General features: G+C 43.2%; 1 protein-coding gene across 2 annotated transcripts in view; it reads left to right on the top strand.

Annotated features, from left to right (window-relative positions):
- Nucleotides 1–18,081, top strand: part of MYLK3 (myosin light chain kinase 3) — a 30,809-nt gene that overhangs the window by 11,110 nt on the left and 1,618 nt on the right. For both annotated transcript variants that reach the window (XM_070952847.1, XM_070952846.1), the window contains exons 2-12: nucleotides 2,771–2,861; nucleotides 3,887–4,277; nucleotides 7,233–7,750; nucleotides 8,943–9,048; nucleotides 11,636–11,729; nucleotides 12,865–12,974; nucleotides 13,783–13,924; nucleotides 14,017–14,087; nucleotides 14,387–14,515; nucleotides 15,910–16,062; nucleotides 16,998–17,130. In XM_070952847.1, the coding sequence (XP_070808948.1) occupies nucleotides 2,771–2,861; nucleotides 3,887–4,277; nucleotides 7,233–7,750; nucleotides 8,943–9,048; nucleotides 11,636–11,729; nucleotides 12,865–12,974; nucleotides 13,783–13,924; nucleotides 14,017–14,087; nucleotides 14,387–14,515; nucleotides 15,910–16,062; nucleotides 16,998–17,130 (1,938 nt within the window). The remainder of the gene's footprint in view (nucleotides 1–2,770; nucleotides 2,862–3,886; nucleotides 4,278–7,232; nucleotides 7,751–8,942; nucleotides 9,049–11,635; nucleotides 11,730–12,864; nucleotides 12,975–13,782; nucleotides 13,925–14,016; nucleotides 14,088–14,386; nucleotides 14,516–15,909; nucleotides 16,063–16,997; nucleotides 17,131–18,081) is intronic.

Here is an 18,081-nt window from a genome sequence, read left to right as displayed (position 1 = left end):
GCGCCTGCCCGTTTAATCTCTTCTCCTCAGAATGTCTGAAAGGGTCCCAAGAAGCATTTATAAATAGGCTTCAGGTTACGAAAGGCACCTGTGTAAACACCATGGATACCATGACAAAACTCAACCTTCTCAATGAAAAGGTGGACAAGCTGTTGCATTTCCAAGGAGACATGACCAAAAAACTCCAGAAAGTTAATGAAGAGATTGATGCAGGGATGAAATCCAGCAGGTTCTGGAGAACCGGTAGCAGAAATTTTGAGCAGTTCAGAGAACCGGTAGCGGAAATTTTGAGTAGTTTGGAGAACGGGCAAATGCCACCTCTGGCTGGCCCCAGAGTGAGGTGGGAATGGAGATTTTGCAATATCTTTCCCCCAGGAGTGGGGAGGGAATGAAGATTTTGCAATATCCTTCCTCTGCCATGCCCACCACGCCCACCAAGCCACACCCACAGAACCAGTAGTAAAAAAAATTTGGATTTCACCACTGGTTTGATGACTTGGGAAAAGGCCTCCATCAGCTAAGCATTTCACAACCTTGTGTTGACCCAATCTGTGGAATTCCTCGCAGTGAAGAAACTCAAAATTCGTAAACTGAGATTTTGAACCTGATGAAAGCAACCCATCGTGATGCTTCCAAATACCAGGAAAAAATCGAGAAGATGGAGACAGACGTCAGTGCTATTGACAAGATGGTGAAATGTTTGGGAGAAATGTTCAGAAACTCAAAGATGGAAATGTCTGAAGGAAAACAACCATGTTCAGAGAGCACCAAGGACCATTCAGAAATTGAATAAGCAAATAAATAAATAAAATAATGCCTGAGAGTCTTGTTCCCTATAATATCTTCCCATAGAAGAGATAGTCCATCCTCATTCCGTCATTTCCTAAGGTCCTTTTGAGGAGGGTTCTGCAGAGGATTGTAGTGTCAGGGTTCCAAGTAGTACATCCATAGCAAACAAAACTCCGAGGCAGGTGGATTCCTCAAAGAATAGTTTTATCGGATCTATCATATTGGCACAGTTCTGGTGAAAACCGTCTCCGAAGGTTCCCTCAGTTTTCACCTAATTAAAAGGTTTTTTTCCCTTTCCCCAAACAATCAGTCACATGGTCCAATCGAGGTGCCATCCGGTTGCTGAGTAACATTACTCCTCCTCTCTCCGACCACCTGTGGGAATGTCCTTGGTTCCCAGGAGAAAGTATTTTGTTTTGGCTACAAAACCCCAGCTATCTCTATTCCCCCCTCCCCTATCCCTCAGCTCCAGTGTGGCAACACTGAAGCTTCAAAATGGCGCCCGTCAGGTCAGCTTCAGGGCTGACATGTAGATTCCTCAGACAAACTGTATCCAGCCAGAGCATTATTTCGCCTTAGCTTGTTCGCTTTTTGAAAGAGGAAAAAATAAATTTAAGTGAAGTAAACCAACGGGCTTACAGATCTGAGGTTTGCCATGAGGGGCCTTGTTTTGAATGTGGGCTTTTATCAGTTGATGGAGAAAAGCTTCAGAAAGGTTCCATGAGACATGTCTCGTTCCGCCACATGGTGTGATAGATCTCTCATCACTCAGAAAAGCATAGATAAGCTGGAGCCAAATAAGCGAAGATACCAAATTTGAATGCGTAAACAACCCAGAGTCTCCCGAGAATATCCCTTCTTGCTCAAGTGGAGTCCAATGAAGTAAATAAACATCAAATAAACATTGAAACAGTGTGTGCTGTTTTCTGAGAGTTAAATCATCTTATTTTGAAATAGCTGGTGGAATGGTTGAATTGAGGGGTTTAGGGATATGCTGATTAGCAATGAATTTTATGGATTGTAAGCATCAAAGTCCAACTCGTAGTAGCAGGAGTGGTAAGTAAGAGGAGCAAGCAAACTAAACTCATGAAGCACGCAGCCACAACGTCCCATAAACCAGTAGCTTAATTCTTAGCAAGGTGATTCCTCAGAACAAGCTAATGAACATGAGAATGGAATGTCTCCTATTGTGGATCTAGGGCCTAAGACATGGTTAAGGACAAGTACGTTGCTAATCTAAGTAGGTTCATCACAAGGGCTTCTGGAATGGAAGTTCCACCAATCAGGTTTGGGACAATGTTGTGATTTCTTGAGCTCTGAAATGAGTTTCCCATCATAGATATTCAGGATGTCTCACAATACAGGATGCAACCCTTATTGGAACCATTGATTGGTGTGTCTGGGACAGATTATCCTAGGTGAGCAAGGGTGAGGAATGGAGGAAACTAGAGATATGGATGTTAATTCTTTCACTTTCACATTGTTGAAGAGATGTTCAGCACCTCTTGATTTCCATAATTCAATCTACCTACTCAACCATCAACCTCTCCCCTATGTCTGCAAACCAGCAAGAAGAAACAGTAGCTGGAAATAGTGGAATACTCTAACTTTCACTTTCTTTGATTTCCTGTGCTGTCCACACTGAAAGCAATAAACATTTTTTCCAGGAGTGAAATCCAGAAGGTTCTGACAGGTTCTGGAGAACCGGTAGCGGAAATTTTGAGCAGTTCGGAGAACCAGAAAATACCACCTCTGGCTGGCCCCAGGAGTGGGATGGGAATGGTGATTTTGCAATATCCTTCCCCCAGGAGTGGGGAGGGAATGGGGATTTTGCAGTATCCTTCCCCTGCCATGCCCATCAAGCCACGCCCACAGAACCGGAAGGGAAAAATTTTGAATTTCACCCATTTTTTTCATTTTTGCAAGAAATGGGTACAATTGACCTTCTGGTGTTGTTTTTTTTCTTTCTTAACTTTTCTAGACTAAAGATAAGCCAGAAGACAAGGGTTCAAAAGGAAAGCATGCACCTCCCAAGAAAGGCATACAGACAGAAAGCAAGAATTCTTTGGAAGGTATTTTACAAATACATTCTGTTGAATAATGTTGGGGCAGAATCTTTATTGTGTGATAATAAATTAATAGGACTGTTTAAGGCCAGAGAAGGCAACCTGGTGATCTCCAAAATGCTTCAGATTACTAACATCCTAATTAATTAATTAATCCAATTTCTTATTGACCCTACTAGTTGGGGTTTATGGATGTTGATGTCCAATCATTTGGAAAGCTCCAGGTTGCCTATCTTTGATTTAAAATTGTTTCATAAAATTGTACACTGTACGTACAGTATTTGGGTTCACTCAACAGCCCGCATTCTAAACCCATATTGATATAATTATTCTATTCACAGATCAAGCAATACCCAATCACAATGTGGCTTCATGTGACAGGTTGACTGTATATTGACTGTTTCCTAATATGATTTGATTGCTTATTTGTACCCCATGCGCAGAACCGGTAGTAAAAAATGCTTTAAAAAAGTTAAAAAGGTTGTCCACTAGGACTCCAAGATCCTTCTCACAGTTAATATTATTGAGCAAGGTACCACATATACTGTACCTGTGCATTTTGTTTTTCTTGCCTAAATAGAATCTTACTTTTTTCCCTATTGAATTTCATTTTGTTAGATAGCGCCCAATGTTCAAGTCTGTCAAGATCCTTCTGTATCTTAAGCCTATCTTCTATTGATGTTGATTTATTTATTTGTTCAACTTGTATGCCGCCTTTCTCCGAAGACTCAAGTCTTGATGCCAGTGCAAGACCCAGGTTGGCCTTTGCAGTTGGACTGGGTGGCAGTGATGGGAGTAAAAGTTGAGTTCTTGGGGGAAGCCACAAGTAAGAGATTAATTCTTTCAGAGGGTATAGGCTCTGGTCAGTGATGGGCACATCTCAGAAATGTGAAGAAATGATAAAAGGAGAGGAGGAGAGTCAAAAGCTTACACACCCACAGTTTTAACCTCTTGCAGTTGTTTTTGCAATGTGGATGTTCTCCGTCCATGTTCTCCAGCGTTATCTTATTCCTGTGAAAATATTTTTATAGAAAACAAAAAGGGGACCAAGTTGGATGAGCAACACGGAACACGTGAAAAGGTAAACTTGTCCAGCGCGGTCCTTTCCAAGGAGGACTCCAGACCATGTGCTGCAGAGAAGATGGCCCAGCTTGAACCAACAGAGCCTTTGGGGTGGGCGAATGGCTCCAAGGATTTCCCCAGACAAAAAGAAACTGGGAACAGAGACCTTGTCCAGAAGGACGGTCCTTTCTGCTCGAGTGGCAGCAATCCAAAGGAGACCCAAAATATGGATGAAGAAAAATCTCCCCAGAAACAGGTGACTCCAAAACGGAAGGGTGGAGAAAAAAGTGGACTTGACTCTCCTGCCGGGGAAGCTGTGTCTTCTACCTCGAAGTCTGGTGGTGAAGTTATAAGGACAAGGTAATTGGTAGTTCCTGATGTTCTACTCTTGGATTCTGATAAAGAAGATTGCAATAGAACAGAGGTGCATCTCACCCAGCTTCATGCTTTCCAGAATCCCCACCATGATATTTCTGGCAAACTGACCCGGGCAACTTAAAAGCAGTAGGTTTTATGGGCACTTTGGCATGACCAGCCTTCGGTGGTCCACTGTCTATAGAAGTGCAATCTCCATGGATAGTTTTCCTTTGAAGGAAAGCTGGTTTAAAGCTAGATAAGCTAGGAACCAGAATTTGTTTTCCCAGGTGGTAGCAATTGTTATGAAGTTAACTGGATGCTGAGTAAATAGAAATTATTTTATTGAATACAAGGAAAAACTTCCTGAGGACCAAGTTGTACCTCTACCTACAAATGTTGTAGGTTCTCTGTTTCTGGAGGTCTTCAAGAAGCAGCAATTGAATCATCTCTTAAGGATGATTAAAATGGTTTTCCTGTATTTTGCAGAGGGTTTATAGCACTAGCACGTAGATTTATATACGGCTTCACACTGTTTTAAAACTCTCTCTAAGCGGTTTACGCAGTCAGCAGTGGGTCCTCATTTTAGTGACCTTGGAAGGATGGAAGGCTGAGTCCACTTTAAGCTGGTCAGGATCGAACTCCTGGCAGTGGGCAGAGTTAGCCTGCAATACTGCATTCTAACCACTGTGCCACCACTAGATGATTCTGTGGTCCCTTCTGACTCTAAAATTCTATGATTCCATGGGTACATTTTAAATTAGTTCCATCTTATGATATCATGTGAATCAGCAGTCCCGAGGAAGACAGTACAATAAAATTCCAAGTATCCCTTTGGATCCAGATTTATCGTTAAGTATTTTCTTCACTGAAACTTTCTGAACAACCTTATTGACAAGGGAATGTATCTGTGCCTTCTGTATCCTGACAAAAGCTTTACAGCATACAGCATCCCCTGTGCTTGTCAAGTTACAATACAACAGTGCTACTTTGCAATATATTTTAGTTATAGTTTAATACAGCAGTATCGTCTTTTCGACCTTAAAACAGAATTGCTGTTAAAAAGCAGAATTCTGCAAAGCTGCCCAAGTGGAAATACAAAGATAATACAGTCTTTAGAAAAAAAGAATAATTGTAGATAGGGAGGGGAAACCTTTTATTTTTTCTAATTCGCTTTTCCAAAGTTGGTACTCTCAAAGTAGTTTCAAGAATGGAGTTGAAAACTCAAAGGGAGAAACTGGTGAAGTCTCAACAAGATCTGAGATCTGATAAGATTTATCCTGAGGTGAGCTGTTGTCCAGGCTATCCTTTGTGAATGTGCAAAGGTGACAGAAGTATGCAAAAATTATTGACTTTGGGGATAGCTCCAAATATGATCTTGACTCAATAAAAGTCTAGCTCAACAATAAAACACTAGCTCAACTGATTACCTTTGATGCAGAAATAATGTCCACTAGGGGGCGTTAAGAGACACAAAAACCCAATGCATTTGAATTAAACGTCTTGCAAAAGTCCATCTCTATTTTGCAAATACTGTAGTGTTTTTTTTTTCTCCAAGGGGAAGAAATACAGAATTAAACAGACTTTAGGTGCTATGGAACACCCCATCCAATTAAGTCTGCTTAATATTCTCTTCCCAGGAAAGCATAGCAAAGTTCAGAGAAGAGAGATTCTAACAATTTGCAACAGCTCTGATTTCAATATTTATACATTAGAGATCACTTTGGATCTTTGGTGATTGCTAAGCGGTTTACTCCCCACTGGTGTGCTGCTTGGTAAAGAAGAAGTGGTCAAAAGAAAAGAGGGTATCACTCATATTTGTTGTTTATGGCTCCAGTCACTGGTTTTTCAGCTGGGGGATTCTGGGAGTTGAAGTCCAGAATTGCCATAGTTGGACGACCCTGGCTTAAGGCAGGGATGGGCTGCTGGGGGTTCGCAGGGGTTCGATAGAACCTCTAGCTAAGATTCTGTGCAGTTCGGAGAACCCTCAAATCCCACTTCTGGCTGGCCCCGCCCACCCCACCCCTCCCAGGAGTCCCCACGTGGCTCATTTTGGATGCAAGTAAGTGCAGGGTGCACACAGAGGCTTGGGGAGGGTGAAAAATGGGCTACCAGAAGTTTAGTAAGGCAGGAAACGGACTGTTTCCGGCCTCCAGAGGGCCTCTGGAGCCTGGGGAGGCCGTTTTTGCCCTCCTGGAGGCTCAAGGAAAGCCTCCAGAGTCCAGGGAGGGCAAAAATGCTGCCCCCCCATGGTGTAGGAGCCAACTAAGCCACGGCCACCATGGCCACGGCTACCCACCAACCGGGCAGAGAACCCCTTGCTAAAATTTTTGAAGCCCACCCCTGGTTTAAGGGATTGGAGAGCTGCTGCAGTTAGAGCAGTCAGTGTAGCACGAAAAGGATCATGGAGCTATTTTATCATCATGTCCATATCCACGAGCACATCTGAGAGACGGTCAAAGACAGCTTTCACTATATGATCTCTGTTGGCCTTCCTCAACTCGGTGTACTCCAGATCATCATTTAATGACCCCATAATTCCTTCTGGGGTGGAGTCTGGGCAACTGAATGGAGCTGAGTATTTACTGGCCGGATGCCCTTCCTGTCACCAATGCAGAGTTATATTCAGCAGATATATTCTCATTGTGCCCAGAGAGAGAAATATCTGCCTCTATCTAGGATCGAACTCACGGCCTCCTGATTGTGAGGTGAGAGCTCCACCTCTAGGCCGCCGCGCCACTCCCGGTGTACTCCAGAGGTTGCAACATAAATCCCATAATCACTTAAACTAGCCTTGGGTAGTATAGAGAATGAGGGTGAGTGACGCATGACACTTCTGAAGCCTGCCAACCGAAGAAAAGCTCTTCCCGAGTCCATGCCTTTCCGAAGCAACTGGGTAAAATCTTGATTAAATGAATTTTAAAAGCTACAAGGAAAGATCTAAACTCAATCTCTTTGCAGGCCTTCAATCGTTGCACAGATGAACGATGTTCCAGACAAGACTTTGAGAAGCAAAGAAGGAAGTGTTGGTAGCTCTGCAGGCAGACATGCTAGTGGGTTGGCTCCGTTCTCTCTGCAGCCAGTAGGTGAAGGAAGTAAGCGTTTGCACAACAGCAGGACTGAGCCCACACAAGAACTGAAAGGAGTCCATTCTCCCCATAAGAGGAGCGAGCAGATTCCTAAACTGTCAGGCCTTCCTTCACCAGCACCACTTCCAAAGGCTGAAGACGAAGGAGAAAGTCAACGCAAGACTCTCCCATGTCCAACTTCCACCCCAAAAGACTTTGGTGAAGATCTGGGAGCTTCCGGGAAAAGTCCCAAGGAGATGGCAAAGACCATCAAAGACGTCAAGCCAGAAACTCTGGAATCACGGAGGGTTTCTTTAGTGAGACGAGAAAGCAGATCCAGACAGGGAGCAGAGAAAGTTGCCGAGGTGACTCCATTCGTAGGAGCCACCAAAGCAGAAGAGATGGTCATTGGTAAGTAACCATTTCTGGATCAGTTTGCGAGAATCAAAAAAAATAAAATATAGCCTATTGATCTATGAGATTCAATAAGTCCTATGGATGATAGCAGGCCCCAGAAGAAAAAGACATGAACCAAAGTTTTCAGCTAGGATGGTTTCAAAATATACTAGAACTACCATATTTTTTGGACTATAAGATGCACCAGAGTATAAGACGCACCTACCTTTTTTGGTGAGGAAAAGAAGAAAAAGAAATCTGTCTCTGCCTCTGAGCAATTTTGCCTGTTGCAGCAAACAGCAAACAGCCTGCTTTACTTTCTTTTTCGTTTTCAGTATAGCTTGATTAGCACAAGGGAAAAAGTAGTCTCTGATCTACTTACTTTATATCTCTCCATCTGGAGAAAGAAAGAGGCACCAATAAAAGAATTTTTGTAGCTCAGGGTTGAAACGAGGGGTCCTTGGTGCTCTCTGAGCCTCCTCGTTTTCTTGCAGAGGTTTCATTAACCTAACTATGCAACATCATCAGCGCTAGTACCAAAGTGGAAGGAAGGAAGGAAGGAAGGAACAGAGGGAAGGAGGGAGGAAGAGAGAGAGAGAAAGAATAGAATAGAATAGAATCTTTTATTGGCCAAGTGTGATTGGACACACAAGGAATTTGTCTTTGGTGCATACGCTTTCCGTGTACATAAAAGAAAATATACGTTCATCAAGAATCATAAGGTACAACATTTAATGATAGTTATAGGGTACAAATAAGCAATCAGGAAACAATATCAATATAAATAGTAAGGATACAAACAACAAAATTACAGTCATACAGTCATAAGTGGAAGGAGATGGGTGGTGAGAACGATGAGAAAATTAATAGTAGTGCAGACTTAGTAAATAGTTTGACAGTGTTGAAGGAATTATTAGCAGAGTGATGGCATTCTGAGAGAGAGAGAGAGAGAGAGAGAAAGGGAGAAAGAAAGAAAGAAAGAAAGAAAGAAAGAAAGAAAGAAAGAAAGAAAGAAAGAATATTTGTAGCTCAGGGTTGAAATGAGGGGTCCTCGGTGCTCTTTGAGCTTGCTTGTTTTCTTGTAGACGTTTCATTACCCAAACTAGGTATCAGTGCTAGTGAAAGAGGCCAATGAAAGATGTCAAAATGATGTCCAACTGTCTGTTGCAAGAAAAATCAAAGCTATGTTCCTCTCTTTCTTCTTCAGATGACAGTCCTCCTCCTCCAGCTCCTTTTGAGCATCACATTGTGAGCATCAAACAAACCGAGTTAACCGCTTTGTACACTGTAAGCCACGATGAGGTGCTGGGAGGGTAAGTTTCATGATAGCACGATCACGAAGCAACTAATGCCTTGGAATTAATTTCTTACTCCCCCAGTTGCATAAATAAATATGAGTGTTATTTTGAAGGGGTGGTTTATTTTTAAAGTCTGCTGTAAGACCGTCACAAATCCAGTATTGTCCTCACATTGTTAGTTTGCAGGGACTGTTTTTGCTAGTTCAGTGAAGGTCACAGCACCCACATCCGTAGAGCATAAGAATTAGTTCAAAGGAAGCGCTTAAATAATATACTTAACCAAGCCAGTGCAAGTTCTAGCAATTTAAGATGCTAAACCTGGTTAAGCTTAACCTGGGCTACTTAGATTTGCCATGGTTAACACGGGCTATTGCAGGGGTGTCAAACTCGCGTCATCATGGCGGTGTCACGTGACATATCGGAAATTTTTCCCTTCGCTAAACCGGGCGGGGACAGAGCCAGCAGGTAATGTATCTGCCCCGCAGGCTGGGAGTTTGACATCCCTGGACTATTGCGTAGCAAATGCAACTTTTTTTTTGTTAGTGTAGGAATCTCAAGGCATTGTGCAAAATCTGAAAATTGGTTTTTCCACCACTAAACTACAATAGTGGCGAAAATTGTGGAAACCTTTTGGGAAAAGTGTATTTTTGAGGTTTGATGGCTAATAGCACCACTTTTTTTTTGGAGTTTCAAAATAATCATATTCCACTGCTGGAATGGCCTGGGAATAGCCCAGACCAGGGGTGAAATCCAAAAGGTTCTGACAGGTTCTGGAAAACCGGTAGTGGAAAGTTTGAGCAATTCGGAGAACCGGAAGCGGAAATTTTGAGTAGTTCAGAGAAGCAGCAAATACCACCTCTGGCTGGCCCCAGAGTGGGGTGGGAATAGGGATTTTGCAGTATCCTTCCCCTAGAGTGGGGTGGGAATGGAGATTTTGCAGTATCCTTCCCCTGCCATGCCTACCAAGCCACTCCCACCAAGCCACGCCCACAGAACTGGTAGTAAAAAAATTTGGATTTCACCACTGGCCCAGACCTTAACCCAATTGAAAATCTATGGAGCCGACTAAAGAAACTTGTTAGTCAGAAGTGACCCAGCAATAAAACCCGGTTAATAGAAGCAATCCTTCAATCTTGGTTTCGCATTATAACAGCTGGAGAACTAAAAAACTTGGTTCACTCCATGGGAAGATGTTGTAAGGCCATAATTCATGCTAAAGGTTACCCAACTATTAACTGACAGGGTGATCATTTTTGTATATCTCGTTTTTTCTACGCGTTTCACTTTTCTTCTTTCTACTGTAACTGCTATTCTAATAGCAAATCCTTCATAAAAGTTATTGCATTACATTCTTGATTCAATGATCTTTCCGTTGATATATAATTTTATGGTACTACTCCAAAAAAAAAAAAAAAGTGGTGTTATTAGCTAGTTTTAGAAAACACACTTTTCCCAAAAGGTTTCCACAATTTTGGCCACTACTGTATGTATATTGAACCAGCTCATCCCATATTAGTTGGGCGAAAGTCTTGCTCACTCTGAAGCCTTGAAACAGAGGTATGAGGTTATAGCGGTTGGGATGAAGTCTCTGCAGTTGTCCATTCCACACCCGAAGAGATCTTGCTGCGTGTTGAAACCTCCTTGGCAAAACAACCTCACCAACGTATGCTGGAAGGTTGGTAGAAACCTGATGCTGGAAGACAAGTTCAGGAGGCACATTTGCTTTGATCTAATGACACTTTCTTGGGTAGCCCGGAGAAGAGAGAGATGCCATCTGTGCTGCCATAGTTTGCTTCTAATGGATGGAAGATTAATGTCACAAATTTCTGTTTGGCGATCTCAGCACACACTTCCTTGGGTGGATTTACCGGTACTGGGTTTACATTTTTGACCTTAGGAAAGTAACCACTTGCATATATATGTGGCCTAAATATCTCTTTTCAGGGCTATATTTGGGGATATCTTTCTTTTTTTTAAATATAATTTTATTTATATATTTTTCTTTTAACATATATAAGTGCTTAATAAATAGTGTATTGTCTGAGAATTTACACATACATAATGATACCGTAGTAATAATGATATTCTTTACTTGTATATAATGGTATTCTTCCAACTTCTAATTTCTACCGTTATTATCTTAGCCATTGATAAAAGAAATCCCAGGTTAAAAAATATTCTGTATCTTCTTTGTCCTTTATCTTTAATGTTAAGCTATCCGTTCCCTCTTTTGGGTTATTCGTTGCTCAAGTACAACCCGCAAATGCATATACTGTACAATTACGGAACCCACCACAGGCCGCCTCCAGGTTGTCATATTTTGCTCCACAATGAAAGAATACACAACTGGGGGAGTAAGATTTTAACATAAGCAGTACCGAACAACTGTCTGGAAAGATCAGGCTTAATCCTTCCTAAGCTGGGAGAAAGAAGAGCTTTTAGACTCCTGACCTCTCGATTCCGTTCGCTTTGTACCAGGTTATTTTTAATTGATGATAAGAATAGTTGGTCTCCGGAGGCGTCGGCTGTGTGTTGTTGCCCCCACTCCCCAGTTTTTTTTCCTTGTGGGTTTCATCGCTTTGTGTTCTCCATCTTTCAACAGGGGGCGTTTCGGTCAAGTCCACAAATGTACAGAAAAGTCCACGGGACTCTGTTTGGCCGCCAAGATCATCAAAGTGAAATTAGCAAAAGAAAGGGTAAGGAGAGCTTCTTAAAAAAAATAAACAAACAAAAAGAAAGCAAGCAAAAGAGACCTCTTTATTTCAGTCAATGTCAAGGTGGATTTGATTTAAATCGAGTCGATTTAAATGACGATTCAAGTATCATGATTTAAATCGCTAGTAAAAAAAAAGGCTTGATTTAAATCGACTCGGTTTAAATCCTAATTTTGAAAGGGCAACTGTCATCTCTGCTGCGAAATTGTGTGAATGCATCCACGCAGTGCATGTTATCTCAGCTTGCAGAGCTTGGATTCATTGAATGAGTTTACCAAAAATGTAAATATTGCAGAGTACCGTATTTTTCGGAGAATAAGACGCACCTTAGTTTTTGGGGAGGAAAATAAGAAAAAAGCTGATTGGCAGGTGGATAGGCCTCCCGGAATACCCCCAGTCAGCTGTTCCCAGAGGTGAATTTTAGCAACAGGTTCCTTGGTTGTGAGCTCTGTGCCTTGCTTTTTTTTTTTTTTTGCTTTTTTTTCTGCCTCTGAAACTTTTGAAACTCCGTTTCAGAAAAAAACTTTTTTTCCTGCCTCTTAAAGCCTCCAAAACAGCTTCAGAAAAAAAGCCTCTGAAACTCTGTTTGGAGGCTTTTTTTCTGAAGCTTCGTTTCTGATGCTTTTTTCAGCCTCTGAAACCTCCCTTTGAGAAGCTGGGCGGGGCTACATTCAGAGTATAAGACACACCCATATTTTCACCCTTTTTTGGGGGGGGTTTCTTATACTGTGAAAAATACGGTATATACAGCCTCAGACTACCTAACTAAGCTCCATTTCATGCTGAATAAGCTAAATGATTAATGTATCTTAAATAGAGAACTATCTTTAGATAGATTTTTTTACTCCAAAAGCATTTTATTAAAATAAATTTGGTAAAAATTTAAAAAAAAATCTGATTTAAATCAAAACAATCCAATTGTTTAATTAAAAAAAAAAAACACATCGATTTTTATCCACCCTGGTCAGTGTTTTCTCTGCAAAGCAAGATCTTTCAGAAGTAGACAGCTAGATATCAAAACCATCTTCACAGGTAAAGGTGTTGAATTAGGAGCACAGATTTCTATTTTCCTGCTTACCGGTATTGCTAATGATATATTTCATTACTCCCATTTCAGGAGGAAGTGAAGAATGAGATAAATATAATGAACCAGTTAAGTCATGTGAACCTAATTCAACTCTACGATGCTTTTGAGAGCAAGAACCACCTCACCTTAATCATGGAATAGTGAGTTTGCAAAACACCTTTGAAGTATTTTTGAGATCTTTCAGAGTCTGGGATTCCTGAGCCACTTATGGTGGAAGTAGCTGGGAAGATAGAACGTTTCCTAACCCGAGACAAGATTATAAGATTATATAAGTAGGATGATTTTGAAAAGGAATTTTAAAAAATGAGTAAACAGACTCATTCAACTCGGGTGAGATCAAAATACAGATCCTGGGATCTTCAAGAAAGAAAACAGTTGAGCTAAGCCACGCCCAGCCTCCTTCCTATCTCCTTCTTGCTCACACAACAAATACTGTTTGAGTTTCCAAACACCCCTCAACTCACTCACACCCTGACAAGATGCTAGCCTGATGAATACTAATGGATGCTGCAGCCTGGGACATTCTCCTCCTCCTCCCCCTCTGTTCCAACTGCCAGTTGCATTATATTAACACACTCTGATGCTACAGAGTTACACATTCTACATGTGTAACTCTACAAGTTTCAGGCTGCAAGTGTCAATTTATCAAGCCCGAGCACATAGTTTCGTAGCAAAGCACGGGCGTCCAGCTAGTAAAGAATATAGACTGGATTGGGCCGTCTTAAATGTGGCTTGCTCTGACAGCTTTGTGATGGGCGTCCATTGTGTTTGGATGGATGTCCTCCTATCACAATTAAAAATCACAAGTCAGTGCCTATGTATGACATGGAGGGAGGGGTTGCTACTTCCAAGGGTTTTTGGGGTGGTGGCGGCGGAGAGAGGGGACATAGGTAGTTGTCCACCTCCATAATTGTCCTTGTTCAATGCTGCCTTTTCTTGTTCCACCAGTGTTGATGGTGGTGAGTTATTTGACCGGATTATAGATGAAAACTACAATCTTACCGAGTTGGATGCTATCTTGTTTACCAAACAAATCTGTGAAGGAATCTACTACCTGCATCAACAGTACATCCTTCACCTTGATCTGAAGGTATGTTTGGAACCTACTACCAGTATACATGAATTCTGGAAAAGGACTCTAAAAGATAAAGCTTTAAGCTTGTCCCCTGTCTTCTTTTGCAGCCTGAGAATATCCTCTGTGTGAGCCACAGTGGAAACCAGATTAAAATAATTGATTTTGGACTCGCAAGGAGGTAAGTCTCCCCTCCTCTTTACGCTTTGTTGATGTTTTCTTTATTCCTTCGGCATCTCCTCTCTTGTAGACTATAAATATTTTGTGAACCCATCTGGAAGTTCACTAAAATGCCACCCATTGCCATGGTGACCGAGCTTTCACTCAAAAGGCCTTCTTGCTAGAACGTGACGGCAATCACAATATCTTTGCGCCCCGATGCCTCTATCGCTATAAACTCATTATTCTATCCCTGCTATAAACTCATTATTTTATCTATCCTCGCCAACCGTCTGTCTCCCTTTCTCATCTTCGCTAAAGGTACAAGCCTCGTGAGAAGCTGAAAGTCAATTTTGGCACGCCCGAATTTTTGGCTCCCGAAGTCGTCAACTATGATTTTGTGTCATTCCCAACGGACATGTGGAGTGTAGGCATCATTGCGTACATGCTGTGAGTAAACCCTGCTTTTTTTTCCAAAGGAAGGAAAAGGGGACCATTCTCAACGACTGCTCAGTAGGGAAGACCAGGATAGAACATCTTAGAGGTTGTTGTTCTTTTGGTTTCCTTTTGTTCTGATTTAGGCTTCCCCAAAAAGCACGAAGCAGAATCCTGGTCCTGACAAAACCCCTTTTATTAAGCAAACAGTGAATTCCTCTCAATCACCTTCAGCAAAGTCTTTCAAGGGAGAATTTACAGTCGCAGTCCTTATCTAGCTTGGAGAGGTGCCAGGCCGATATCTTCAAAACTTGGCAAAGAGTCTCGGAGAGTCACTAACCAATTAGGCGAACTAATTGTCTCCTGCAAACTCCCCTCCCCTTTCGCTCCTCTTTTATTCCCTCTGGGAGGGGCCATTTATCACCCACCTGTGGCCTTACTCCCAAGTCGACCCTTGTTCTTTAGCTGTTCCCTTCGTCTGGCAACTCTGCGCATGCGCACACTGGGAACAGGCTCCAGCTGTTCGTCTGCCCCACTGATGTCTGACTCCGAAGACAGCTGATAACAGGCATCTGGCCCTGGCCCCTTCTCTGCCTCCGATGCAGAGCCCTCATCAGAGCCTTCCCCAGACTCCAGGACTGGCCCATGTTCCTTCCCAACACTGTCCGAATCTGCTGCCAGCTCCACTGGCCATTGGCGGACCACAATAACTTTATAACATAGTAGTTGGGAGAAGACTGAATGAGTATAAGCTACATAAAGGGGACATTTCTTGTATTTAAGGCTGGGAAGAATTTAACCTGTCTTCTTGATTGCTCACATCTGGCCTATGTCTGGCCCATACATGAATTGCCATTTATTGCAGCACAAGTGGCTAGGTTTTGCGTAGAGTATTTCAAATCCACCAGATCATGATGGGCCAAGTTTGTAGAAGAGCAGGCAGAGCTGGGGAGGGGCTGCATTAAGCAAGTCATCAGCCTAGAATCGTTACGTTCCCACAAACGGTGTTAAGTCCAAGTCCTCCTAAATTCTGTCGACCCTTATCTGACGCCCATTCAGTATGGAACTTCCAATTCTACTAACTTTTTTGGGAATGTGATTCGTAGCAGATCATGGTTCTTGTCCCAGTCAACGTGTATGTTTTTATTTAGGATGAGTACGGCTGTCCCTTGTCTCAACAGTGGCAGCCCTTAGCTGATCTTGTCTGGCCTTGAAAGCTGGCAAACTTCCCTATCTTTGGCAAGAAAATATAGTCATCAAGTGATGAGCTCATCATGAAGACCTCTTCACCTTAAGACATTTTCTTGCATTTTGGCCCTTTTCCCAAGCAGTTGGAGCTCTGGCTTCCATACTGTGGATTATGGGCAAAAGCTCAAGCATCTCCAAGCAATGTTTCCTTTCTCTTTTAGGGTCAGTGGCTTGTCGCCTTTCCTTGGGGAGAATGACGCAGAGACCATGAATTACATAATCAACTGCAACTGGGATTTTGATGCAGAAGCATTTGAACAGGTGTCCGAAGAGGCCAAAGACTTCGTTTCCAGACTTCTAATAAAGGAAAAAAGGTGACAACTCGCTATGGTGTCTTATCCCAGCTCTCATTCCAGGCCTCTCAGTCTCTTCCCCTACACACTTATCCAGCCTTGTTATTGAATGGATTGAGTTGCCTCCACCCAATCCATCATGCTTATTCCATAAATCGTGGCTGAAGATGTACAGATCAGACTAACCTGTGCGGGTACAGGAAGTCCTCAGCTTAGGATCACAATTGAGCCCAACATTTCTGTTGCTAAGCAAGACAGTTGTTAAAAGAGCGTTTTGCCCCGTTTTACCACCGTTCTTGCCGCAGTTATTAAGTGTATTCGCAATTGTTAAGTTAGTATCATGATTGTTAAGCAAACTTGGCTTCCCCGTTGACTTTGCTTGTCAGGAGGTTGCAAAAGGTGACCCTGGGACACAACAACAGTTATAAATACATGCAGTGGTGGGATTCAAATTTTTTTACTACTGGTTCTATGGGCGTGGCTTGGCTTGGTGGGCGGGGCAGGGGAAGGATACTGTAAAATCTCCATTCCCATCCCACTCCAGGGGAAGGATTCTGCAAAATCCCCATTTCCTCATGCTCAACTGGGACTCGGGAGTCAGAGAATAGATGGAGGCGGGGCCAGTCAGAGGTAGTATTTACCAGTTCTCTGAATTACTCAAAATTTCCGCTACCGGTTCTCCAGAACTGGTCAGAACCTGCTGAAACCCACCTCTGTATACCTGCCAGTTGCCAAGTGTATGAATGTCGATCACATGACCACAGGGAGGCTGTGACCATCGGGTGAGAAACAGCCACGAGTCCACTTTTTATCAGTGCCGTTATTACGTTGGTCACTTAAATGAACCGTGGTTAAGTCGAGGACTGCCTGTAGGTCTATAATGGCATGTTCTGCATTGCAACCTGTCCCTTCACAAATCCTTTTTTTCCCCCCTTTCTCTGGTCCTGACATTCCAGTGGCAGAATAAGCGCAGCCAACTGCTTGAAACACGAGTGGTTGACCAACCTGTCCGCCAAGGCGAAGAGATCGAAAGTTCGCTTGAAGTCTCAGATGCTTCTACAGAGATATATGGCCCAGAAGAAGTGGAAGGTAAATGCTACACCACTCCCCTTTTTTCTGAGCTCCATGTTGCTGTTGTGGACTGTCGGCCCCTCCAGCAGCCAAATCAGAGGAGGAGGAGGAGTGGGAGTTGGGGTCAGCATCAAGGCAACCTGAGAGCTCCGAGGGGGAAGAGGGAATGGAGCTGGCAGAGAGAGAGAGAAACACAGAGGCGGACCTGGGCCTGTTCTGCCCCAGCTCTGGATTCCCAAGGATTGTGACACACACTAACGGTCCTTATCAAAGTTATAACGTACCAAGAATAAACAAAGTCCGGCAAAGGTTGGCAACCAGCCCAGAAAACAAGATACGATAAGACACTCCAAAAATGCTCTGTAATAATTACACGTTTCCAGCAAGAAATTAATAACTGCATGCAACTTAAATAGGCTAAGGGAGTGGCCAATTATCCTCAAACCTTACTCCTCCTTCTGAGTAGCCACTCCTGCCTTTTGGCAGCCCTGTGTGCTCGAGCATTGAGGAGAGGCTCCTCCACTTTGCTCTCTCCACTTGAAGGAGCCTCTGGAGGTTCTGAAGGCCCAGGCTGAGTCTCTGCCTCTGGCACCACATCCTCTTCAGCCTCCACGCTGTTTGACGTCAGCACCGGCTGTACCGACTGCTGGCGCAACCCCACACCAGCCTCCTCGTCGGGATCAGCCACGATCCGCGCAGGCTGCTGGCGGGCCACAACAGGACCATCCGTCAGCCCTCAAATGGAGAGTCAACAGCCCCGAGGTCTGGAGGTGGCTGATGAGAAGGAGGAGGAACAGCTAGGTCCAGTGCCTGAAGCACGGCTGTGCAGAAGGCAGAGGAGAGCAGTGGAAATCTATGAGCTGATCCTTGGGATGGAAGAGCCACGGCTGCTAGCGAAGCCCCACCCTAGCTCTGGGGATTAAAGGCAGGGGCTGGAGATGAATAGATATGGCAGACAACTATTCATCT

The sequence above is a fragment of the Pituophis catenifer genome, unplaced genomic scaffold, assembly GCF_029215685.1.
Source record: "Pituophis catenifer annectens isolate HBS135680 unplaced genomic scaffold, rPitCat1.0.hap2 SCAF_13, whole genome shotgun sequence".
In the NCBI taxonomy this organism is placed as follows: Eukaryota; Metazoa; Chordata; class Lepidosauria; order Squamata; family Colubridae; genus Pituophis; species Pituophis catenifer.
Note: the sequence above shows the minus strand (reverse complement) of the source record. Positions and strands in the feature narration are given on the sequence as shown.